Raw genomic sequence first — 27,775 nt, 5'->3', positions numbered from 1 at the left:
ACGCAACCATCGACGGGATTGTAATATTGAAAATGGGCCCTTATTTGTAAATAGACATATCTTTAAATGTGCACAACACCTACAAGTAAAATTCCAAATTTTCCCTTTTTATAAAATGAAAGTCGAAGACACAACGAAAAGGAAATTAATGGAAACCCATTTTATTTAAAAAATACCTTCCTCGACTTAATAGTCAATAAGTAACAATTGGCCATTAGCTTCATTAATTTTCTTAAATCTATCCCATGATTATCTTCCACTCATTGTTCCTAAATTGAACCCATACACTACAGATTAACACAGGTGTATTTTTGTTTTCTATAAGTAAACGATATACTATGTAACCATAGACAATGGTAACTATAGTCAATTAAAACCACAGTGTTACTATGTAAATATGTATAAATATACTATACTGTCCATGTCTATACAATGACATTATTTATGAATAGTCCCAAGACGGACGAAAAGTACTTTAAAATGTTATTAAACCAGTGTTGAAATCAGTTTTTTGTCGGCATACCTTTTATCTTTTCATCGTTTACCGTGAAACAAAGTAGTGCAGCTTTACGGTTGTACTAATATTTCTGGATGACCTGGCGCCTGGTACGTTCGGGCATTTTTATGCGCGAACTCTTAGGGTTTTTTTTACTGGCATGCGCACAGGTACTATTCCTTTTTCTTTTAACAAGTACCCAAATCGGGGATTTCGTGCGGAGGTAGTTCGGAGGTAAACAGTCTGTGAAGTACAACACTTGCCACTGTACCTGTGTATCGCTAATTATAAACCGAATGTGTGAAGACAGTTCATACATATCGCTCAAAAATTTTTCAGTACAAACTTAGTTGATTCACGCTCGATTTGCTATTAAACAAACCCATCGGTTTATTTTCTCAACAGTGTGACCCGAAGTGACCGCGGATTTATTGACCTTGTATGAACTTATCCATAGCTATATCCTTACACCGAGAGAAATTATCTAGTCTCGGTGAAAAGAACCATGGTCATCTGGTAGAAAATTACTTTTGTATTTTTTGAAACGGAAAACAGTGTTTTTAGAAGCAAACTAACCTGCCGCACATGAGGAAGTCATTATACTAATAATAAAAGGCGAGACCTCTTTTTGCGGCGCAGGCTTATCACTGAGTAGTAAACCGTCCACAAACAATAATATAGGAAGCCGAGTGTAGTAAGTAGGCTATAGACTATAGGTTTGAGTCGAGATTACTCGCTTTCAGTTTACTCTGTTTTTGCGATAACCAATTATGTGAGAAATACCATACTGACATTCGGTTTTTAAAAGTTGTACGCCAACTAAATGCGTTTGTTAGATACTGACAGAGCAGCCCCGAGTCGAACAATCGCCGCCCGAGCTGTCTTCGTCAGCTAGTTTCACAATATCGTGCAATAGGTGTATTAATGTGATTTTTAGGTTTAACCCCGCAAACAATGCCAAAATAGTGTTTTCACTGCTTACAGAAAACTGAAATTTAAAAAAAAAATTTTTTATGAGGGTGACCCTCCCACACACTCCCTATCGAGCTGCCGCTCGGTCTGCGCAGCCTCATGCCTGGCACATACTGTCAACATTGTATATTTTTCCGTTTCCGCCCCCCCCCCCCACAATATATATTTCACGGCTACGTTGCGACGGTACCAGCATACCCAGTTGTTGACACCCATTACATCACTCCTGTCTAACAAATCATAAAGCTGTGGTGTTACGGTGGCGGCATAGTATTTCACCGTAACACCACAGCCACTCTAACCATTCATAATACATCTAACTATCCCTTTACAGCACTTCACTCCCTACACATTTCCCCTCGTCCTACTTTCCCAAACGTCAACAACACATCTCATACATCCAGTTCGCTGATTAACCCTTGTACCACGTCTACTGGATGACCTGGCGCCTGGTACGTTCGGGCATTTTTATGCGCGAACTCTTAGGGTTTTTTTTACTGGCATGCGCACAGGTACTATTTTTTTTTCTTTTAACAAGTACCCAAATCGGGGATTTCGTGCGGAGGTAAACAGTCTGTGAAGTACAACACTTGCCACTGTACCTGTGTATCGCTAATTATAAACCGAATGTGTGAAGACAGTTCATACATATCACTCAAAAATTTCTCAGTACAAACTCAGTTGATTCACGCTCGATTTGCTACTAAACAAACCCATCGGTTTATTTTCTCAACAGTGTGACCCGAAGTGACCGCGGATTTATTGACCTTGTATGAACTTATCCATAGCTATATCCTTACACCGAGAGAAATTATCTAGTCTCGGTGAAAAGAACCATTGTCATCTGGTAGAAAATTACTTTTGTATTTTTTGGAACGGAAAACTGTTTTTAGAAGCAAACTAACCTGCCGCACATGAGGAAGTCATTATACTAATAATAAAAGGCGAGACCTCTTTTTGCGGCGCAGGCTTATCACTGAGTAGTAAACCGTCCACAAACAATAATATAGGAAGTCTAGTGACGAGTGTAGTAAGTAGGCTATAGACTATAGGTTTGAGTCGAGATTACTCGCTTTCAGTTTACTCTGTTTTTGCGATAACCAATTATGTGAGAAATACCATACTGACATTCGGTTTTTAAAAGTTGTACGCGAACTAAATGCGTTTGTTAGATACTGACAGAGCAGCCCCGAGTCGAACAATCGCCGCCCGAGCTGTCTTCGTCAGCTAGTTTCACAATATCGTGCAATAGGTGTATTAATGTGATTTTTAGGTTTAACCCCGCAAACAAGACAGGAGTGATGTAATGGGTGTCAACAACTGGGTATGCTGGTACCGTCGCAACGTAGCCGTGAAATATATATATTGTGGGGGGGGGGGGGGAAGGGCGGAAACGGAAAAATATACAATGTTGACAGTATGTGCCAGGCATGAGGCTGCGCAGACCGAGCGGCAGCTCGATAGGGAGTGTGTGGGAGGGTCACCCTCATAAAAAAATTTTTTTTTAAATTTCAGTTTTCTGTAAGCAGTGAAAACACTATTTTGGCATTGTTTGCGGGGTTAAACCTAAAAATCACATTAATACACCTATTGCACGATATTGTGAAACTAGCTGACGAAGACAGCTCGGGCGGCGATTGTTCGACTCGGGGCTGCTCTGTCAGTATCTAACAAACGCATTTAGTTCGCGTACAACTTTTAAAAACCGAATGTCAGTATGGTATTTCTCACATAATTGGTTATCGCAAAAACAGAGTAAACTGAAAGCGAGTAATCTCGACTCAAACCTATAGTCTATAGCCTACTTACTACACTCGTCACTAGGCTTCCTATATTATTGTTTGTGGACGGTTTACTACTCAGTGATAAGCCTGCGCCGCAAAAAGAGGTCTCGCCTTTTATTATTAGTATAATGACTTCCTCATGTGCGGCAGGTTAGTTTGCTTCTAAAAACACTGTTTTCCGTTCCAAAAAATACAAAAGTAATTTTCTACCAGATGACAATGGTTCTTTTCACCGAGACTAGATAATTTCTCTCGGTGTAAGGATATAGCTATGGATAAGTTCATACAAGGTCAATAAATCCGCGGTCACTTCGGGTCACACTGTTGAGAAAATAAACCGATGGGTTTGTTTAGTAGCAAATCGAGCGTGAATCAACTGAGTTTGTACTGAACAATTTTTGAGTGATATGTATGAACTGTCTTCACACATTCGGTTTATAATTAGCGATACACAGGTACAGTGGCAAGTGTTGTACTTCACAGACTGTTTACCTCCGAACTACCTCCGCACGAAATCCCCGATTTGGGTACTTGTTAAAAGAAAAAGAAATAGTACCTGTGCGCATGCCAGTAAAAAAAAACCTAAGAGTTCGCGCATAAAAATGCCCGAACGTACCAGGCGCCAGGTCATCCAGTAGACGTGGTACAAGGGTTAATCAGCGAACTGGATGTATGAGATGTGTTGTTGACGTTTGGGAAAGTAGGACGAGGGGAAATGTGTAGGGAGTGAAGTGCTGTAAAGGGATAGTTAGATGTATTATGAATGGTTAGAGTGGCTGTGGTGTTACGGTGAAATACTATGCCGCCACCGTAACACCACAGCTTTATGATTTGTTAGACAGGAGTGATGTAATAAACTAGTCTTTTTGGTATCCAATCCAAAGGACATTTCTATCAGGGGCCACCTCTCAAAATATTCCAATCTGATTAAAATACAGATCTATATTTCGTTTGGTTTTTTGTTTTGGATACTTTTAATGACCTACACTATATGAAGATCTAAATGGTTGTTCATACGAGCGGCAAGTGGGCCTATGACGTCAGACATTTGATTTACCAATCAGCATAAGTGCTTCTCGGGGCTAACCCACAGTTCCGTGCAAAACATGCCTAAACCTCGCCGTAACAGACCGTTTCATTGGCTAATACCTCATAATATTCAAAATGAAATGAAATGGAGTTTAACGTCCTACTGTTCTGCTCCTAACCTGGGCTAATGAAGACGGGCATACGCCATACAGTGTGCTATGAGGGAAATTTTGCCCGGACAGCGGCACTACGGCCTACTCTTATATCGAATTCCAACTGCCAAGGGATCTTTTACGTGCACGCCAATGTGTACACGGGACCTCGGTTTTTCGTCCCATCCGAACGACTAGACAGCTTTCCTTGTCAGCCCCTCCGTCCTGCATCACTGACAAGGGAGAACCACGCCGGCAAATCTGGGTGAACTTTCTCGGCCAATGCAGGGATCGAACACCCGACCTCCAGGCTAGCGAGCTAGCGTCTTACCCACTTAGCCACGTGATCCCCCCTCATAATATTCAGAACACGTCAATGATAACAAATCTTTCAGATCATAGTGTAGTAAAGACAAGTAAAACGAAATTTTGAACTATAAAAACTAAACGAAATAAGATCTGTGTTTTAATCAGATTGAAAATATTCTTAATATCAACCCCAACGTATATGGGCAATTGAAAAATCTCTTGTATCGAGTCTTCGGATAATGGATTGACTGGGACCAGTTTCTGAAAATTTTACAAATGTTGCCCCCTGCAAATAGTACATTAGAAAATAAGTTTAGTAAATTATTTTATATGGTTTGATTCTTTCAGGTCTTTGTTGGAACTGGTGACATCTCTCCCACTGCTATATCATCTGCAGCTACTGGTAGTGTTGCTTATATCCATCATCAATCTACTGCCACTACTTCATCTGCAGCTATGGGTATTGGAACTGCCACGCTGCCTCTTCCTTCTGTAACCGCTATTGGTAGCGACACCAGTGACAGTAATGACTACAAATAATATGCCTAGATCAGGTAATGATGATTACATGCGAATCTTGAACCAATCCCAGTATTCTTATTCTGATTTGTTTGGTGTCGGGTTTCAGCGAATTCTTAGCAACCTTCCTAAAGGTTTGCATGTAATCATCATTACCTGATCTAGGCCAGTTATTGGTAGTTCTAAGTGATTACTGTTACTGGTGTCGTTAACAATAGCTGTTACAGAAGGAAGAGGCAGCGTAGCAGTTCTAATACCCATAGCTGCAGATGATGTAGGGGTAGTTTGATGATGGATGTAAGCAGTACTACCAGTAGCTGCAGATGATGTAGCAGTGGGGGGGATGTCATCAGTTCCAACAGTAACCTGAAACAACCAAACCATATAAAATAATTTACTAAAACTATTTTCTAAGTATTTGCAGGGGTCCCTGTTACCAGCCATTCCATCATTCGGAGACTCAATGTAAGAAAATTTTCAATGGCCCATATACGTTGGGGTTGATGTCAACAATATTTTGAGAGGTGGCCCCCGATAGAAATGTTTTAAAGGGCATGGAAAGATTTTTTTTTGGACTCTGAAAATGATCCCAGGATGAAAATTAATTTTTGACCCTACGTCATATCATTTATTTGAAGAACTAACCTGAGGTGGTGTAGGAACTTGGCTCTTTTGAGAGCCCATTTCCTCATTATGGACAGCATATTGTTTACATTCTTTTGGAATGTTCCATTTGAGACCCAGGCGGTAGAGATGGGCAGCACATATCTAGAATCGACTTATCAAGATCAAAAATCCCACTTCGTCAAGAAATCAGCTCCCATTCGGTTCTCAATTCACTTATTGCTATGTAATGTGCTAAAGGACGGGCCTTAATGTCCTTAGTACACTCTTTCAATCTATTAAGTCATTTCATTACTCATATCTGGGATATGTACAACATTCTATGGCCAAAAATGAAGAAAAAACACAATTTTCTGCAGTCTCGGGCGCGGCCATCATCGATTGGATACCAATCATCATCAAAGAGACTAGTTTTGCTCGAGCGGTTTTCAAGCTGCTACCTGCGAGTGCTGGCGAATGATTTGGTGAAGAAACGGAGAAAGCTGGCTTAGCCTGAATGAAAGTAGTTGGCCATTTCATAGAGAATGAGAGATTACAATAGGGAAAATTCACCAACTTTGACTTATTATTTCGCATAGATTGAAGAGAGGTGATAGAGATTTTATTTTTTATATCGATCGAGTGTGTCGAGCTGTGCATAAAACCATTTCGATATTTTGACCTATCCCCGTATCATAGAAAATAGAGCTAATTTTCGCAGGTGTATATTTTCGGTTTTAGTTACAATTTTGCTGATCATTACTCAAAGAGAATAGACGCGACTTTATGGTCTTCACACTGGGGCACAGGAAGACCCCCACTAACATCACCAATCACCACCATTTCCATCCAAACCCTAGACTCGCTACAATAGGTGGCTGAAAATTGACCAAAAATGACCTGAAAATGGCAAAATTGGCCAAAAATCAACCTGAGGCTGTTTCTCAATAACGGTGAAATTTTGAGATCGGCCCTCCTGGCTGTGAGGAGTCCATAAAATTCCCCCGAGATGAACTTGATCTGCAGACCCCCACCTTCTACGTGGTTTTCTAGTGGAATGACTCTTAATTATTCTTATCCATAAGTGGTTTTTCGTTTGAATTCATTGAATAACTCTTCCATGGAGTACAAATATTATGTTCACCAATTTTCCTTTTCTTCAGTAAACAATGTGTGAAGCCGTGGCTATTATTGGTGTTGGTTGTCGTTTTCCTGGAGCTGATAATGTTGACGAGTTTTGGAGGGTACTACGTAATGGCGAAAATCACGTGATAGACGTTCCACCAAACCGTTGGAATTTAGAAGCATTTTACGATCCTGATCCTACACTAGCTGGAAAAACACACGTTAGACGAGCAGGTTTTGTTGAGGGGTATGTTAAATCTAAAATGGGTTTGTAATTGTATGTTCTCGTTCGTGTTTGGTGATTATGAACTGCAGCTTATTGCATGGAGGGGGTCACGGTGGGCAAGACGCTGGCTCGCTAGCCTGGAGGTCGGGTGTTCGATCCCTGCATTGGCCAAGAAAGTTCATCCAGATCTTCCGGCGTGGTTTCCCCTTGTCAGTGATGCAGGACAAAGCTTGACAGCTGTCTAGTCGTTCGGATGGGAATTCGATATAAGAGTAGGCCCTAATGCCACTGTCCGGGCAAAATTTCCCTCATAGCACACTGTATGGGTTTTCAATGTCTTCATTAGCCCAGATCGGAGCAGAACACTAGGACGTTAAACCACATTTCATTTCATTTTCTTGCATGGAAACACTAAATATATAGTTTAATATATAAGCCCAGTTTGAAAAAAACCCCAAAAAACAACAACTTCTGATATTAGAACGAACAAGTAACTCGACCAATCACATAAAATAATCAATTGTACTAATATCGTATTCTTCTCTGCATGCATACAAATGTATGCTCTATTTATATAACAAAATCCCAAACGCCCATGAAGGGCAGTGAGTCACATAGTTTGAAGCTTATAATTTTTAGACCTATTTTTATTTTTATTATGTCTACCATATTTACCATTATTAAGTCACCATTACCTAATGCTTATATGAAAAAAAATAAAAAATTATACACTCAAAGCCATTAAACAAAGCGGGGGTCAGCTGAAGTCAATATCGGGTATGTCCACCCTGAGCTCTTACACATGCATGACGTTGCCTTGGCATGGACTGGCACAGATGTCTCACTACACGTGTTGGGATTGTTTGCCAATGATTTTGGTGTGCCTGTGCCAACTTTAACTTCTGTTATAAAGGGCAAAATGTTATTATTATTATTATTATTAACTCTGCAACAGTTTGTTGTGGCACGGCTTGAGTTTGAACCCGTTGCCCAAGTTCATCCCAATGGTGTTCGAGCGGATTCATGTCGGGAGACATAGCGGGCCAATCCATAACACAGACGTGATGATTGTTCAGAAACACCTGGCAGTGTGGGGTCGGGCGTTGTCATGCTGGAAAACCATCTGTCGACGGACGCCATGTTGTTCCAGCAATGGAAGCAACACCTGACGAAGGATGGCGTCAACATAGTGTTGAGCGTTGAGATTGCCTTGTACCACCACCAACTGGGACCGGAAGTTGACGTTGATAGCGACCCAAACCATGACGCCACCTCCCCCGAAACGACCGCTTTCCAGCACGCAGTTACGAGCAAAGCGTTCATGCCGACATCGATAGATACGGTGACGTCCATCAGGAAAACCGAGGTTGAATCGGGATTCATCCGAGAAGATGATATTTCGTCATGGTGTGTTATGCAGATACCCCTAATTTGCGATCCATTGCTGTCTGGCAAGTCAATGGCGATGCAAAAGAATTTGACCTTGCTATGGTCGACGGCAGCGTAACCCAAGAGCAGCTAGGCGCCTTCGGACTGTTTGATGGCTGATCTGACGTTGCCGTGTTCCAACAGTTCCCCTGGCAGTATCAGTAGCTGACTGGAACATGTAGTCGGATGTGGCGATCTTGAGCAGCGGTTGTTACAGGTGGCGCTCCAGGTCGGGGTCGATCGGCAACTCTTCCAGTGGCGTGAAGGCATTGTCTGAGGCGAGCAATGGTTCATGGGTGGATATTAAACAGTCTGGCGACAGCTACCTGTGAAGCCCCCTTAACCAGCATGCCAATAGCTGTGTTCCTGTTTTCTTGTGTAAGGCATGGCATTTTTCCGAAGTGATGAATGTTGAAATTTTGATCTGTATTTAAAGGGCCAGAGTGCAGGGAATGCACGTGCAAAATGTGTAACATGGGACTTCTTAAAATCGTGAAAAAAGACAAGTGTTGCATTTGCACAAACAAAGTTCATTACCAAGAACTGATATTGGGTTCAAACCCAGAACTCCAAAAAAGAGACCCATCACAAGAAAACGTTTACTAAAAATATTTCCCGAATTAGGCATTGCGTTTTTAATGGCTCTGAGTGTATGAACTTAATCTTTGTATTTAATGAAATGAAGCATTCCAAACCGCCAATGAGGATATAATTTTAAAAAATCAAATTTTCTTTATAATACTCTAGTCACGACAAATGGGATTTTAAACTGTATGGCGTCAATGAATTTGAAGCTCGTAAAATGGACCCGCAACACAAGTTTGTATTAGACGGTATTTTTATGGCTTTAGAGAATGCTGGCATAAGTAAACAGCAAACAAGTGGATCTAACACGGGAGTATATATCGGTAATTATTATTATAAAGTAATACTATCGTGTATGTGTGTGTGTGGGGTGGGGGGGGGGAGGCACTTGCACACCAACAATTGCTGGACCATCGGGTTTTCGAGGACCACAATTAGAGACTTTTGGCAAGCGTAAATTCCTGATCCGTATCGATTTTGTGTGTGACGTCATCAATGTGTGTGTATTTCTCATACGTGATATGGCAGCACGTATCGAACAACTTTCATACGGAAAAAGGTCCGTATAACATTGTCGTCATTTCACAGTCCTCAGTGCTACTTTTAGTCGCTGAATTGTTGTATCGTACCGTTTTTATGAACCAGTTTGTAGCATAGAACACAAAGGTATATATTAGATCTGATTTTATCAATGATAAAAACTGGGATTTAATCATTATTTTTTATGGGTTTTTCTCGGAATATTCATACTTTTCTTGTCTGTCTGCCTACATGCTGGTTGATCTACATGCTATATTTAGTGAGGTGGGACTTTGCAAATCTGTAAATGATTAACGGGTATAAACTTTCTGAAATGATACATTACTGAAACCAAAAATTGCTGTCGAGTTGAAGTTGAAGATTTTTTTAATAAGATCTGACATTAAAATTTTTTTTAATAGCTCAGCGACTGTCGAGCAACTTCACTCTCTCCGGGAAATTGTAGGCTAGGTGCTTGACTAGTACTAATGGTGATCTTGGTAGATGTCTGCCATCATGCTGTAATAGAACTCAGCTCAGCGCGATGCATACGTACGCGACGCGAAAATCTGCCAAAATTCTAAAACTATATTGACGTAACGTATACGATACGGATACGGATGTGAAAAATTCCGCTTGCCAAAAGTCTCTAATTAGTTTCCAACTCCTATCGAGTCTATTTTTAGAATAATATCGCGACAGTGCTTGGTTAGCCGTAAGATATCAAACCCGTTTGGTAAAGGAGTGCGTCTCCCCCCCCCCAACCCCAGATCACCTCTCGGGTCAGTTCAAATTCACACAGCTCAGTTGAATACTAAGTCTGATTGTAGACTAAGCATGCATGGATGTCTGGACGAGTTCCAAATTATGCTATCTAATACTAGAATAATTTAGTACATATCACACGATTCAACCAACCAGTCCGATTATCCAATTAAATGATCCCCACTTGTTTATATTATTTTAAACGACACAGACAAATGGGTTGGAAGCCTAAGGGTCTATGCAAATAAGCATTTTAAAACGGCAAATCTTTAGCCGTCTCTCTGTTCACCATTAAACGGAAGCAGTTGCTCCGGAGATACAGCACTGCGCAGGACCACCCGAGATCCTCTTTGTGCTCCGGTCCCCGACGACTATATAAAGGGAACATCCGCATTATTTCATTTAAGCCTGATGAGTTCGAAATGAACGAAACTAGTTTGAGAGAAATCTGGCACGGCTACTCCCCACTCATAGATTTCTAATTCTATTTATACTCACTGTGGAGTAACTTTACTAGCTAAGAATTTCATAACTTCGGTCACCTCAAACGAGAAACCGAACCCAGAGTGTGTAATGGAGGGTCGTCAGAATTTGAAACACTTGTCTCTGAAGACAGTGAAAAACTGAACGTGTGTGAAATAAAGGTCTTCAGATTTAGTGGTGTTAGTGTGTTACTTTGGTTCTCTTTTGGATGTAATACGTTTAATATTCAAGAGAGTGTTATTGCATATTATCTTATGCCACGGATATGAACATTGTAAATTTTTCTATTTGTCACTGACACGAAACTGGCATGAAATTCCCTATTTCTTTTAGGTATGACTACCTCTGATTATGCCAAAATTTTCTCTACCGTTGCCGAGGAAAGCGATAATTATACATTGACTGGTACCAGTAATAGTATTGTAGCTGCCCGGGTGTCGTATGTGTTCAATTGGACCGGTCCATCAATGATGATAGACACCGCCTGTTCATCATCTCTGGTTGCTGTCCATCTAGCTTGTCAAGCTTTACGATCAGGTAGGTTTACATAAATGTAATTTGTTGAAATAAGTGCAATATTTTTGTTTTACTGATGAATTCTTTTGTAAAGCAAAGCATGAAATATTCCATGATGAGCATAATACAGAAACCAAGCACAAAACCAGGGCTCAAAATTCAAACAAAATCGAGAAACAGGAAATAATAAATAATAATAATAATAATGTTTCCTCAGGAGAATGTGATATGGCTATAGCAGGTGGGGTCAACTCACTGATGACACCAGATATATTTATACAACTAAGTAAAGCTGGTATGATATCGCCTACGGGAAAATGTCAGGCTTTCTCTGAAAATGCTGATGGATACGCCAGGGGTGAAGGGTGTGGCATTATTATCTTAAAACCACTAGAACAGGTATATAATTTTTATATTTGAAATGTTTGTATAACTTTTATATTTGAAATGTTTGTATAACTTTTATATTTGAAATGTTTGTATAACTTTTATATTTTGGCTTTGTAGCTAGACCAATCATTAATTCGTAACACCCCACCCCCAACAACCTTCTGTTACTTTTTCAGTCCTTCATTCCCTGTTAAGTCCATAAGAATGTGCTGAGGTACACGTTATTTACAAAATAGAAAACTTTCGATAACTTTATATGCTGTTTACTTGATATTATTTGTGTTTTTGGTAGGCTTTGAAAGATAATGATCCTATCTGGGGGACTATTGTTACAGCTGTCAACCATGATGGCCAAACAGTCACACCAATCACAGCACCATCTCCCCAGCAACAAGAATCACTACTCGACATAGTGTTTGACAGATATAGAATTAATCCAGAATCAGTAGACTATATCGAAGCACACGGTGAGTTAAAGATCAATGCAGCTTTTTTATACACCCACATTTTCATGTGGACTATATTGTCACCCCTGCACGTCCGTCCACGATATTGGCATGTATCAGATCGTAACTTTTTGAATTATGTCCCCTGATTGTACGAAAAATCGCGCGTTTAGCTTGTGGTCCATCTAGAAGTCACAATTATTATCTGAATTAAAAACAACGTTCGAATATATAACCGTTACACCGTAATGTTGGTTGAGTTCTAATTTCATGAAAATCGCACCAAAACTGCCAGACAAAATGCCCCACCCCCTCCCGTACGCAAATAGTGTAAACATCTGGTATATCGAGGTAAATCAAGGTTGTGGGCGTATCCTGCCTGGCAGCCGCTGGTTCAATCAGATAATAATTATGACCTCTAGAGGGGCCACAAGCTAAAAACGCGATTTTTCGTACAATCAGGGGACATAGTTCAGGAAGTTAAGCTCAGATATGCGCAAATATCACAAGCAACCAAGACCTGTGAGTTATAAACATGCATTTCAAGTTCCATGAAAATCGGATCAAAATTGTTACCTCTATAGGGTCCACAACCTTGATATACCATATTCTTACGCTATTTGAGAACGAACGGGCGCCATTTTGTTTGTCAATTTTGGGCCGATTTTCACGAAATTCGAACTCTGTCGTCCTTAGGGTGTAACGGTGATATAATAATACGGTTTTTTTTTAAATCGGATACAAATTATGACCTCTATAGGGTCCACAAGCTAAAAACTCGATTTTTCGTACAATCAGGGACCATAATTCAGGAAGTTACGGTACGATATGCGTGAATATCGAAAGGATCCGAGATCTTTGGGTTATAAACTTACATTTTAAGTTTCAACAAAATCGGATAAAAATTGTGACCTCTATAGGGTCCACAACCTTGATATGCCATATTCTTACGCTATTTGAAAACGAACGGCGGCCATTTTGTTTGTCAATTTTGGGCCGATTGTCACGAAATTCGAACTCAGTCGTCCTTAGGGTGTAACGGTGATATAATAATACGGTTTTTTAAATCGGGTAAAAATTATGACCTCTATAGGGTCCACAAGCTAAAAACGCGATTTTTCGTACAATCAGGGCCCATAATTCAGGAAGTTACGGTCCGATATGCGCGAATATCGAAAGGAATCGAGATCTTTGGGTTATAAACTTACATTTCAGGTTTCAACAAAATCGGATAAAAATTGTGACCTCTATAGGGTCCACAAGCCAAAAACGTGATTTTTCGTACAAACAGGGGCCATAATCCATGAAGTTTCGAAAGCAGCCGAGATCTTTTCGAGATAAACCTATATTTCAAGTTTCGTCAAAATCGGATAAGAATTGTGACCTGTAGAGTGTCCACAAACAAATTTTGGACGGACGTCCGGACGGACAGTGGCGACGGCATAATACGTCCACATGAAAATGTGGGTGTATAAAAAACTGTTCGAACGTATCACCGTTACACCGTAATATTGTTTGAGGTCGCTTTTGTGAAAATCGGACAAAAACTGCCAGACAAAATGGCCGCCCCTCCACGCAAATAGTGTAAACATCTGGTATATCAAGGTTGTGGACCCTTTAGAGGTCACTATTTTGATCCGATTTGATAAAACTTGAAATGCATGTTTATAACCCAAAGATCTTGGTTGCTTTCGATATTTGCGCATATCAGATCGTAACGTCCTGAATTATGGCCCCTGATTGTACGAAAAATCGTGTTTTAGAGGTCACAATTATTATCTGATTTTCAAAAACGTTCGAATATATCACCGTTACACCGTAATGTTGGTTGAGTACGCAGATTGTGTAAACATCTGGTATATCAAGGTTATGGACCCTCTAGAGGTCACAATTTTGGTGCGATTTTCATGAAACTTGAAATACATGTTTATAACCCACAGATCTTGGATCCTTTTGATATTTGCGCATATCGGATCGTAACTTCCTGAATTATGGACCTTCATTGTACAAAATTAAGAGGTCACAATTTTTGTCCGATTTAACGAAAACTAAGATCTTGGTTCCTTTTGATAATCGCGCATATCCTAACGTAACTTCCTTGATTATGGCCCCTAATTGTTCGAAAAATTGCATTTTTAGCTTGCGGATTCTCTAGATGTCACATTTTTTTTCCGATTTTAAAAAACGTTTAAATATATCACCATTCCACCATAATGAAGGTTGAATTCGAATTTCTGGAAAATTGAAATGAAACTGTCCATCAAAATCGCCGCTCTTTGTACGCAAATTGTGTAAAAATATGTAATACGAAGGTTGTGGACCCTCTAGAGGTCACAATTTTTATCCGATTTGATGAAACTTGAAATGTATGTTCATAACCCAAAGATCTCTGTTCTTTTCGATATTCGCGCATATCGGACCATATCTTCCTGGATTGTACAAAAAATCACATTATATTTTTAACTCGTTCTCTGTCCATCTCTTGCAAAATGTGGGCGTATCTTGCATGACAACCGCGTGTTTTAAATAACGCGGTCTTACTCTTTTTGGAACACCTGCTGTCATTTCTTAGTTGAGAACTTCACTTAGCTGACACTTTATTGTTGTGCAAACCACAAAAACGAATTTACTAAAAGCCTCGAGATTGTTGTAAACAAGATTTTATCATATACAAATGTTAGGGCGTACTATATTCAAACTTGTATATATTCACTGGCTCAGGTAATATATACGTGTATATGACATTATGTAATTGGTATTATTTTGATTAATTCCTATTGTAGGGACCGGAACCAAAGCAGGTGATCCAGTAGAAGTAACAGCTCTTGGTAAATTCTTTCAGAAAGATACAAATTCCAAACAGAGACTAATAGGATCTGTAAAAACTAACATTGGACATCTAGAATCGGGTGCTGGTGTAGCTGGTCTAATTAAAGTTTTACTGATGCATAAACATCGGGAAATCGTCCCATCCCTCCATTTTGATAAACCCAGTGAGAATGTTCCTCTTGATAAATATAACCTGAAGGTACCAACAGAAGTTCAGCCCTGGCCCAAAACCGATAATGGGTATATGCGATCTTGTGTAAATAGTTTTGGTTTCGGTGGTACTAACAGCCATGCTATTATCACAACCCACATGAACCCGTCAAATGAATTAGAAAATTATGACACCTCAACATCTCAATTACCCAGGATTGTTTGCTTGTCGGCACGTGATCTCTCCTCCTTACATATGATCAAATCGGTTTTCTGCGAAACCGGAGAAGCTTATAAAATTGAGGATGTTTCGTATACCACTATGTATAGACGAAACCATTTCCCGTTTCGTGTTGCTGTCGTTGGCACTAACATGAAACAAATTATTCAAAAATTGAAAGAAATTGACTTAGAACACACAAACAGAACAGATCCTCTTTCTAAGAAGAAGAAAATTATTTTGGTCTTCGCTGGAATGGGAACAAACTGGAAAGGAATGTGTCAGTCTTTAATGAAACATTCTACTATATTCAAAGATACTATAAATGGTGTGTCAGATTTATTGAAACAATTTGTTTCATGGGATTTGTGTGATGCATTTCAGACCGGCTTTAACCTGGATGATCCTTATGTAGCCCCAATCATGACATTCGCGTGTGAAGTTGGTGTATATGCTATGGTCAAAGAATTTGGTGTAGTGGCAGATGCTATCGTTGGACAATCTATAGGTGAAGTTGCAGCAGCGTATGCATCCGGAGCTCTTACCCTAACACAAGCAGTTTGTGTTATTTATCATAGAACTAAATATCAAGCCGAAGCAACAGGGGGTAAAATGTTTGTAGTCAGAAATATGAAGATTGCTGACGTAAAGTCTTTAATGGAGACATTTAAAACACAAGCAAACATATCCTTGTTTTACAACCCATCCTGTTGCACAATCAGTTGTGATGATGAAGTCGTTCATTTGATCAAATCTCGGTTGAAAGAAATAGAACGCCGTGTAGAATTCATGGATTTAAATGTGACAAGCGCATTTCACTCACACCATATGAACGATTGTGCAAAGAAGTTGGCTACTGCCTTTACTCTTGACGGAACTCCACCTACAACGCCAATAGTATCATCGGTAAGCGGGAAAATGGCCGTTGGTGCAGATTTCATCACGTCTGAATACTGGGCGAAAAACGTCAGGAACCCAGTGTTGTTTCACCAGTCTATAGTAGAAGTTCACGAACCCGATAAAATTAATATATTTATAGAAATTGGACCGAAGCCGATTTTAAAGGCGCACATTAGGGAAATCTTTGAACAACATCTTGCTGCTATTGCCATACCAACAATACAGAAAGATGGTGAAATGATATCTATAACAAAGGCTGCAGCATCTCTATATGAGTATGGAGTAAATATTAAATGGGAGGATGTTCTAAAATGTTTAGGAAAAGTTCTGGAAGTTCCCCGATACCAGTTCAATCGGGTTCCAAATTGTTACATTCCCAATATAGCAAGAGAAACACTCATGGGTTTTATTTCTAAAACACACCGTCATCCATTTCTGAAATTACTCGGTTCAGATTCTAGAAATTATAAAGTTCTATTAGACCCGACTCGCGTTGGTTCTATCTATGAACATAGAATAAATGGGATAGTGGTGATACCTGGTGCATTCTATGCAGAAGTGGGATTAGCTATTGCTGCCACAAAATCTCCCCGCTCATTATTCGAAGAAATCAGTGTTGACTTTAAAAACCCACTTGTTTTGATGAACCGAAAACCGAAAGAGCTTGATGTAGAAACAGAAAATATAAATCAGGAGATACAATTCAGGGTCTTTAAAGGAACCAAAGCTTATGCTACAGGTACTATTAAATCTTATCCTAGTGGATCTGCTGTTGATAATTTAGATTTAGATTATATCCGAAGCAGATGTAGTAGTTTGCTAACACCAGAAGACATATACACTAATTTAGCTTCTTATGGCTTTCAATATGGAAAGGCAATGACCATTTTGAAAAGGGGCGTAAAGAATAACAATAGCAACGAGGCTTTAGTGGAATTTAAGTTGAATGGACTTCTAAAAGAAGAAATGGAAGGAACGATACTGCACCCGGCTATAATAGATGGTCTCCTTCAAACACCTAGCGTTTTCGGCTCAAACGAATACGACTTTAAACTGCTTCCTGCCCATTTGAACCAAATTCGGGTCTTGCGGGAAGTACAAGATCAAATGTTTTGCTATGTTAAGAATCTAACAAAAACACCAACAACGTCAACTTACTTAATCCATCTTTGTGCTGACAATGGTGACATCATAGCTAGTATTTTGGAATTCACTATTAAAGTCATTGGCATCAATCGGGAGAAAACTAAAGAATATTTTTACAAACAAAATTGGAAAAAAGTTCTTCTCGTCGACCATAACACAAGTTTTCACGCGAGCGGCGGTAACATCTCGCAAGACGAAGGCCCTTGCTGGATTATTATGGAAAACAATATTAACTTATCGGCGGATTTCAGCACCCAAATTAAAAAGCACAAAAATATAGCAATAATGATGGACGAATTCAAAGATCAAATAGTTAATAAGCGTGACATACAGACTTTTGTGGAAACAAAATTATTCCGACTCCGAAATATTTTAATACATCTTCACGAAAATACTGAAAACTGCAGGGTTGTAGTTATTACGAGGAACACCTGGACTGTTACTACCGATAAAAGCAACTATGCTGAAACGTCAAATTGTAACCCAATTCAAGTTTCAATATGGGGATTTCTTAGATCAGTTCAAAGAGAAACCATGTCTTTTCAACTCTACATTGTTGATTTTCAGGATTATAGTAATGAGCAGATATCCGAGACCGGAATCTTGGAATTTTTAATGTGTGAATTTTCGAACAATCTTAAAAACCAGGGTGAAATTCTGGTCACAGCGGGTGCAGTATATTCATTCGAATGTACGGGCTTTTATGAAATGAAAGATTACATTGAACGAGACCAGTCCTCATTAGGCGATTTTGAAATGTTTTCTTCACAGAAAGATAATATACAAGATCGTTTTCAAATGTATCCTTGCCATGAAAGAGGAAATGCTAACCCAATTAATACAGTTGTAATGCGCGTGGACTTCTTGGTTGTCCAAAATCCAGATTTATACCCCTATTGTTTCGATTCCCAAGAGCAAGAAGACACCGACGAACCAACCAAATTTCCTATCTATTGCCTCGAGACGCATTGCTATGAAGAAAACAATCAAAATGATTTTTATATATCATGCTATCCCGTACATGCATCAAACAGGATAAAGGTACCTAAATCCTGTTGTATACCACTGTCACTATTACCCGGGTACCACCCTGGATTAATAACAATCTTCGTAACTATGTGGCATATATGTGAGCATATAACATCCAAGTCTGTTGTCTTATTTTGCGAAGATAACACTTCATTATATGAAGAAATTATATGCTTAATGCTGCGATGTAGGAAAGTTAAAACTACTCGAGTTTCTCGAAACACCAACAATCTAACAACTGAATGCGACTTAATAAATCTAACACGATTAGACAAAAGTATAATTCTACAATTTGCTAAAGTGAGAAGATTTACTAGCCTTTCTGCTCTTGTGACACAAGACTGCTTACGTCTATTATATCACCACATGCGAGATTCGGAAATTGAAGTTTTAAGGGAATTGGACATATTTTCACACAGAAAGCTCACATCTACCATGCCAAAGATGACAAAATGGTTGCAGAATTCAACTAAAGCTGTAGAAATTATTATAAATGATTATGGAGCATTCACGGAATCTGCAGATTATCTGACCAAGTTGTTTTCTCCAAAGAATATCAGTTATCACCAATCACCATTACGCTTAAGACCACCAGATCGAATACTCAATAAATCGGCTGCTTATGTAGTTGTTGGTGGTTTAACTGGACTTGGGTGGCAGTGTGTTAAATGGCTGGCTGAACATAACGCTGGGGTTATTGCTTGTTTCAACAGCAGAAATCCCACACCGGACGACAAGAGGAAAATGGAAATATTATCCGATAAATGCTGTTGTCAGATTATTGCTGTAAAAACAGACGTAACAATTTTTATTTCTTTGGAAGGGTCGTTTGAAGAGCTCATGTGCCAATTCCCGATGAACACCATTAAAGGCGTGATCTTCGGAGCAGGTGTATTGAGAGATTCTACATTGATTAACATGACGGAGGAACAATTAACAAAAGTCTTAGATCCTAAAATTGCTGGGGCTTGGAACATGCACTTAGCAACAGAAACCAAACAAATTAAATTAGATTTCTTTATTCTTCATTCTTCAATAACATCAGTATTCGGGGCACCAGGGCAGAGTAATTATGGGGCGGGAAATGCTTTCCAGGACAGCTTAGCATTTTATCGCCGATCAAAGGGATTACCCGCACAAAGCATAAACTGGGGACCTTTAGACATGGGAATGTTGGAAAATGTCAATGATAATTTGCGTAATAGACAAAGACTAGAAAAGCAAGGTTACCGTCTAATTTGCAAAGACGATATTGGACATTGCCTAGAATCTGCCATTTTATCAGATCTTCCACAGATTATTGTAACTGATCTAAATTTAGAGCTCCTTAAAACTACTCTGTTGGGGAACAAAGACATGTTTGCCATAGAAAAGCTTCGTGGTACATTACAGAAATCTGGAAATATCACTGAAGTAACTGCGGACACAAATTCTGAAACAATACAAATAAGTACCCACGTTTTACAGTCAGCAACTACCGAAGAAAGAATATCAATGATCGAATCTTACATTTCTCAATTAGTATGTAAAGTTCTGATTTTAGATGAAAACAGTTTATCGTCGAACACCTGTCTAGTGGATGAAGGAATGGATTCAATGTCAGCTATGACAGTTGTGAACGAAGTAAAGAAGAATATTAGCTCCACAATACCTATTAGTTTATTATTTTCACCAGATACAACTGTAGCTAGTCTTTCAAGTTTTATAAATGAGAATATCAGGAGTAGCAATAAGGTTGACTGTCAAGATGACAACGTTAACAACCAACAAACCATATCCCACATGGAGTACAGATATTACAAATTAAACCAAAATCCACAAGCTTGCAAAGCATTCCACCTATTATTTGATATGGAATTTTCAGATTTAAGCCTGGATAAAGAGAAAATGAACAGTTTGTTGTTGGAAATAACGAACAGAAATCCTATTCTTAGAACAACTTACTCAGGAGTATTGCGTCCAGGAGGCTCAAAAGAGGACATCAAACGAAATCTGATTGAAGCAAACCAAGCACTTGATCTGATTGTAATCGACAAAGACACTCGAAACATCGATGAAGCATTTGAAAAGGAAAGTATGGAACACTTTGATTTGAAGTCCAAAGGACCCGTCCGTTTCATATACCACACAAATGGTTCATCTATGCGAATCGCCATTATATGCAATCACATAGCATTTGACATACAAGCGATGAACATGTTATTGAAGGAATTCATAAACTGCTTGAAAAGTGCCTGTATGTACGGCGACCTTAAACATCTTCCAATACCAACATCTGAAAATAATAGATTGGCAGCGAATATAATGCATGGGGAACTAGAATCATCATCTAGTGCGATGAAGAGTTTTTGGAAAGAGGAGCTATCTAAGGGCGTCCCGTTGATTTCTATCGATTCTCCCAAAAGATGTGACTTACACGGTCTGTCAGTTACAGCTCATAGACAATTATCTGGAGTACTACACAATAATCTAAGTAGACTAAGCAAGACACTACGGACAACAACCCCTAAGATAATGATGTCTATGTATTAGCTGTTTTTGAGTCTTCGGTCTGGAAATCGTAGAGTATTTATTATTCTACCCGAAGACCTTCGGGGGTTATTACCAGCTACTAAAAACTTTATGGAATGCTTAATAAACCATATTCCAATTTTTGCAGATATAGAACATTCCATGTCCGTGAAAGATTTTCTTGTTACTAACTCCAAACACGTCAATGACATTCTTGATAACAGTCTGTTTCCCTATGATGAAATAGAAAAACTTATACCTAAGGATGCTAACAAAGACTTGTACCGCCATGTTTTGACTTTTAACGATTATTCATTTGTTGACCAATTAACAGCAATGAAGGATGGAATTGAACTGCAAGTGAAAGAAACCAATAATGAACATATTTTTGGCGAATCCTTTTTATTCGTTTTCACTAATTTTAATGCCCAAACAACGTCACTAAAGCTGCAGTTGTGTGCAGAGATGTACAGTCAATCTGATGTAGAAGATCTTATTGACCAAATTATTGAACTTTTACAAGAAATGGTTGATCAGCCCGAAATTAAAATCGGACAGCTAAAAATGGCAGCACCTAAAGAACATTAGAGGGTATGTTGGTTTTCATCTTTGTCTGTGAAAGGTAACTGAAACATGTAGCAGTGTAAAAAAAACTATTTTAAAAAGTTTTAATTATATACTGTGTGGTTCCGATATGCGTTGCTAGACTTTGTTATGCCAATAAGATTCAGAATATTATTATAGTCAATTATGGAAAATGAACACAATATATTATCATTGCAGGGAAATTCTGACGAGAAACATCTACAAGAATGTGACAAATGATGGTGTAAAAAGAATTTAAGTGACGGCATTCAATGTTATTTTAAAGAAAGGGAAAGTAATAGGCTGGTATGAGTACTTCGAATTTACGTAAGCGGGGGGGGGGGGGAATCCGGAACAAACGATTCTTGCTTTTTATGAAAGGTCTATATGAGTACAACTTCAGGGGAAAAAAATCCACCGAAAATCGGCCATGGGCAAAAAGAGTTATAGGCGTTTTGGTTTTCGTACCCATTCGACTTATCAATCCACCATTTCGTCTCTTTTTCTTTGGCATTCCGAGGATATATTTGTGCATCACAAATGCCTATCCGCTATTAGACAATCGACACAAGTTAGTAGATTCCCATGTTGGGAAATTCTGATTGTAAAGACATCCATGATTGCCCCACCCAAAAGGCTAAGTTAGATCAGCGCATTTACTAGGCGCCTCTAATTGCCCCACACCCATATGCAAAATTTTCAGCAAATTTACATGTATCAAAAGACCACCTTCAGACATTTCAGTGGTGGGCGTTCTCCGCAGGCCTGGGCGATTTATCTACTACTACTCAATACTAACTAAATGCTACCTCATTATTGTGGGAAACTACCATAATACTTCAATTATGTTGGGTGGTATTGGGTAAACTTCCTGTCGTCCCCTCCAGACGCTCCTATTTCCCCAACACCAAAGGCTAAGAGAGAGAGAGAGAGACATGGGGTTTAACATCCACTCGACACAACTAGGTCATTTCGGGACTAACATATGGTTTAATTTTATTTCAATAATTCGCCTGCGCATAGGGGTCTTTAGCAGTGGGAGGAAACCCACGAGGTTGGACAGGCGACCCTACTCTTTGTCACGTACAACCGGGGATTCAAAACCACGCCAGTCGACTCAATGACAGACTTTATGATACAGCGCGCGCTAACCATTCAGCCACCGGAACGTAACTTCCTGACTTTTGGCCCCAGATTGTCCGAAAAATCGCCCTTTTTAGCTTGTGGTCCCTCTGGAGATCACAATTATTATCGGATTTAAATAAAAACGTTTGATTATATCACCGTTACACCGTAAGGAAGGTTGAGTTAGAATTTCGTGAAAATCGGACCAAAATTACCGGACAGAATGGCCGCCGTTTGTACGCGAATAGTGTAAAAATATGGTATATCAAGGTCGTGGACCCTATAGAGGTCACAATTTTTATCCAATTTTGTTGAACCTTGAAATGTAAGTTTATAACCCAAAGATCTCGGTTACTGTCGATATTCGCGCATATCGGATGTAACTTCCTGAATTATAGCCCCTGATTGTACGAAAAATCGCGTTTTTAGCTTGTGGATCCTATAGAGGTCATAATTTTTATCCTGTTTAAAAAAAAACGTTTGAATATATCACCGTTACACCCTACGGGTGGTTGAGTTCGAATTTCGTGAAAATCGGACCAAAACTGACAGACAAAATGGCCGCCCCTCGTACTCAAATAGCGTAAAAAAATATGGTATATCAAGGTTGTGGACCCTCTAGAGGTGACAATTTTCGATATTCGCGCATATCGGAACGTAACTTCCTGAATTATGGCCCCTGATTGTACGAAAAATTGCGATTTTAGCTTGTGGACCCTATAGAGGTCATAATTTTTATCCGATTTAAAAAACCGTATTATTATATCACCGTAAAACCCTAAGTACGGCTGAGTTCGAATTTCGTGAAAATCGGACCAAAACTGACAGACAAAATGGCCGCCCCTCGTACTCAAATAGCGTAAAAAAAATATGGTATATCAAGGTTGTGGACCCTCTAGAGGTGACAATTTTCTTCTGATTTTGATGAAACTTGAAATGTAAGTTTATAACCCAAAGATCTTGGTTCCTTACGATATTTGCGCAATATCGGATCGTAACTTCCTGAATTATGGCCCCTGATTAGCTTGTTCTCTATCCATCTCTTGCAAAATATGGGCGTATCCTGCCTGGCAGCCGCTGGTTCAGTAGTGGTGTATCCCAGCCAGAAGTCTAATTGCTCCACCCAAAAACTAATGTAAATTACCACATGGCTAACGTATTAAATGTATCTGAAAACCATCAACATATTCCATCGAATCATAAATGGCCACTCTCAAGTATTTTCAGTGAACATACGAACTGTAAATCGGACCGTTTCCAACAATAATTGACTGACCGCGCTCACTGTAACTCTTTATGGCGAAAACGAACGCATCCCTTGATGACCCTAATGATTCTGATCATGAATCCTTGACAGACGAATCCAATTCCGATCCAAAAGAGGACGAGTATACTAGTCTTTTTTTAGATGCTCACTGACTATTGAATTACCTGATACAGGACATTTCAGATGTTTATTTCTGACGAAGTGTCGATGCAAATTCTCTCGTCGCTATTATTGAAATGGTAAAGAGATCAGCGTCACCACTCACCAGCTCTCCTCCACATTACCGCCTGATACATATAACACTTTTCGCGACAGATTGAAGCCAATGCCAAACTACACATCCTGGTGAAATGCAGCCATACCAATAATATCAACCATCTAAAACTCTATCCAAGCACCTGTTAGAACATCTCAGAATGAATATATTACGAAAACTGTTATCAATCTTAGCCTCCTCACAGGTAACAACCACTCCAAAAGAGAACACGAAGCTGCAATAATGGATATAGCTGACTACGTCAGCATTGTCAACAAGACGGGTAACGAAAAAAAACCTTTCCGCTCATCAAACTTAACACCCGAAACACGTTTGGCACAACCAAAATCAACCTAAATCCGAGACTGTCTACCACAAAACAGTCCAATACCTTTCGAATTTTTATTCTTACTGGACTCCAAAGACTTTTGTAATAACATCAACGTAACTCCCCCCCCCCTACACCCCCTACTCTTTACTAGACCAGCGTAATGGTAATAAGTTCACTATATATACAGAAAAAATCGAAAAATCCGAAAACTACTGTAAAGTACCTAAAAAAAAAATTGATACCCGAAATACCAAAAAATCACTAAAATACCGAAAAAACAACACTATTTACCGAAAAAAAACCTAGGCCACACATAAAAATTGTTTTGTGGGTCATGGGTCAGGCTAGGTCACGCATAAAAAAAAGAGAAAAATTGGTCATGGGCAAGGGTAAGGGTGAGTAAGACGATGGCTCGCTAGCCTAGAGGTCTCGCCAGTTCGATCAAGGTGTTGGCCTAGAAAGATCATCGGGGTTTTACAAGGATTATTCATTTTGAGGTCGGATACCAAAACCAAATCGTCCGTAAAGAAATTACCCAAGGTAGATTGCGGTGGTTTCTTTTCTTGGGTACTATGTACATACCTCCTTACTAAAAAGCAAAAATCATTTGTTCGGAATTTTTTTTTTATTTGCAAAATAAAGTCTGATTTCTGAAATAGATATTATAGGTAAAATTAATTATATTTATGATATGTTCGTTAAAAAAGTATTAACATTAGTGTTACTTTGCTTTTATTTTTTTAACAAATTTTCACAAGTTGATTTCCTTTATTTTGTTAATGTAGAATGGTAATGTACTGCTCTTTTCATTTTCTTTGTTTTATTTGTTTCGTTTGAATTTGATTTATCAGTTTAGTTTTTGGTTGTTTAATTTTTGTTAATGAAGTTGATTCTTTTAAACTTCGTTTTTATTTTTGAACTCTACTTGGTGTAGGTGTTCATCAGGTAATACCTCGACTGAGTTCAATATAGAGATTAGCCGGTTGATTTGTTGGATATAAACCTTTGAATAATAGCGCCTAACAGGCAGCTGTGTTTACATATGTTCTCCTGATTTTGATTGTTTTTGTGTGTTTGAAGTATATGTTTGTGATATGCGCTTAGAAACACTTCACGTGTAATGAAGCGCTATATAAATCGAACAATAATAATAATGGTTATATTCTAGCGAGGACAAATTGATTTTTTTCTGTTTTGATATTCCTATGGGATTTACTTCGACAAAGAAGCGTCTATCCAATTTGCACAACATGTTCTAAATTAAGGGCTCTTTTTTGTTTTGTGTCTTTTTCATTCTTTTTACTCCAGTGGTGTCCCAATTACTTGAACTAGAAACAAGAAAAGCGGTATCCTGATTACATTTGTCAGAGGGCAACGTGCACACTGCACAGTTGGAAACAAAATTTAATTGATCTGTGCGAAACTGTTATCCCTGGGAACTTAGATAATTTGAAACGCACAATACTATGATATAAGTTTAATTCCTTATATTTATCTGTTAGTAGTAATGTTATCCCCCCCCCCCCGCGCACACACACTCACCCACGCACTCATATACACCCACGCCCCCCCCCCCCACATACACACAAACACCAGAGCTAGTGGAAATATGTGTATACACTTATTTGAAAAATACATTTAGGTCTACATTATTTACTTTAGGAACTGTCTCTGATCGGACGATATCCGCTGACAGTTCCAATCGCTTCCAATATAGCTGCAATATGAAAATACGTTAAATTACCGCTCTTCACCAACTCTGTTCTCAGGCTATTTTACAACGTGAATGTTTGTTTTTTGCAAAAAGGAATCATTTCTCCTCATATCTGACACAAATTTATAATAATTCAACATTATGTTCAAGTAGAGTTTAGCGATTAAATAAACATGCGGTCCCCTGCGCATGTTCGAGTCTCGTAATGGCTGATCAGTTCAAACTTATTTTGTGTATGTTTTTAATCGCAGAATTCTACTTGAAAATAGTGTTCAATTATTATAAATGTGTGTCAGCTGTGGCAAGAAATGATTCCTTTGGCAAACAAAGAAGAATCGGGCTGACAAATAGTCGGTAAGGATTCCAAAAGGTGGGGATGATAAATGGTATTTTCATATTACAGTTATATAGGGAACTGTCAGCGGATATCGTCCAATCAGAGACAGTTCCTTAAAAGGACAATAACACTCTTGCTGGCTTAACAGCTCCAAATAATAAAAAAAGTAGCCTTATTCTAAGTACTAGATGTGTTAGTGTCCTACCTGTTGTGTAAATTATCCATTAAATCCTATTTTACTTGTCCAGAGGGTTCAAAAATATTTTTAAATCCAAGTCACATTTGAACAGCTTTACGTCAGGCTTTTCAAATCATTTAGTTGAATTTTTTCAATTTTTTAAATTAGGTGTGTTAAGATGAAATTTGTATCATCAATTAATTGGAATATTGTAAAATAGTGCAATTTGTTGACCAGAATAAAGATTGGAACATATTATTCAGTTACAACAAGAGTGGTATTGAGCCTTTAAAGGAACAGGTCTACGTGTGTTGTTGAACGTGTAAAAGCGAAATATTTTCTTATCTTGAACTGTAGTACTGTATTTAAAATACATGAATAACATGTTTTATTGTAACTATTGAATAAACGCAAGACATATCGTATTCTATGTTTTATTGAATTTGAATAGAAACCGAAAACCCATTAACACCCCGCGTGGGAAACGTCTTTCAAATATTGTGAAAATGTTGAAAATAAAATTGACGTTATTATTGTGTTATTAAACATGGAGTATTCTCATTATGTTCTTCGGTTGCTAAACAACGCAATAGAAACCAGTAATGTATTATAAAATTTGTCTATAGCGTAATTCATAAATATATCTCATGTGAAAAGGCTCAACCTAACTACGGTAGTTCTACTTGTCTGGTGGGTGTAAGGGATCAATAACCAGCGGTTGCCAGGCAAGTTACGCCTACATTTTGTAAGAGATGCATAGAGAACAGACCAAAAACAAAAACGATTTTTCGTACGATCAGGGACCATAATCCAGAAAGTTATGGTCTGAAATGCGCAAATATCGACAGGG

The 27,775-nt window shown here is 38.8% G+C and overlaps 2 protein-coding genes across 2 annotated transcripts; both read left to right on the top strand.

Annotated features, from left to right (window-relative positions):
* Positions 1–7,055: 7,055 nt before the first annotated feature.
* Positions 7,056–16,721, top strand: LOC126817798 (uncharacterized). Its single transcript, XM_050544944.1, has 7 exons — positions 7,056–7,236; positions 9,391–9,551; positions 11,329–11,532; positions 11,729–11,910; positions 12,194–12,368; positions 15,131–15,826; positions 16,702–16,721. Exons 2-7 carry the CDS (start codon positions 9,446–9,448, stop codon positions 16,719–16,721), a joined length of 1,383 nt encoding a protein of 460 aa, XP_050400901.1. The 5' UTR covers positions 7,056–7,236; positions 9,391–9,445.
* Positions 16,722–17,846: 1,125 nt separating this feature from the next.
* LOC126817306 (uncharacterized) lies at positions 17,847–27,350 on the top strand. The gene is made up of 2 exons (XM_050544164.2): positions 17,847–21,723; positions 21,916–27,350. Exon 1 carries the CDS (start codon positions 17,878–17,880, stop codon positions 21,151–21,153), a length of 3,276 nt encoding a protein of 1,091 aa, XP_050400121.2. The 5' UTR covers positions 17,847–17,877; the 3' UTR covers positions 21,154–21,723; positions 21,916–27,350.
* The last annotated feature ends 425 nt before the right edge of the window (positions 27,351–27,775 follow it).

This window comes from Patella vulgata, chromosome 4 (genome assembly GCF_932274485.2).
Source record: "Patella vulgata chromosome 4, xgPatVulg1.2, whole genome shotgun sequence".
Lineage (NCBI taxonomy): Eukaryota > Metazoa > Mollusca > Gastropoda > Patellidae > Patella > Patella vulgata.
This window is presented reverse-complemented; position numbering and strand designations above follow the sequence as displayed.

Bases quoted from the DNA above. Each gene is read 5' to 3' on its own strand.
- LOC126817798 (XM_050544944.1), top strand. From the start codon at position 9,446: ATGGACCCGCAACACAAGTTTGTATTAGACGGTATTTTTATGGCTTTA. The intron at 9,552-11,328 runs GTAATTATTATT...TATTTCTTTTAG, and splicing joins TAACACGGGAGTATATATCG to GTATGACTACCTCTGATTAT. The intron at 12,369-15,130 runs GTGAGTTAAAGA...TTCCTATTGTAG, and splicing joins AGACTATATCGAAGCACACG to GGACCGGAACCAAAGCAGGT.
- LOC126817306 (XM_050544164.2), top strand. From the start codon at position 17,878: ATGATGGACGAATTCAAAGATCAAATAGTTAATAAGCGTGACATACAG.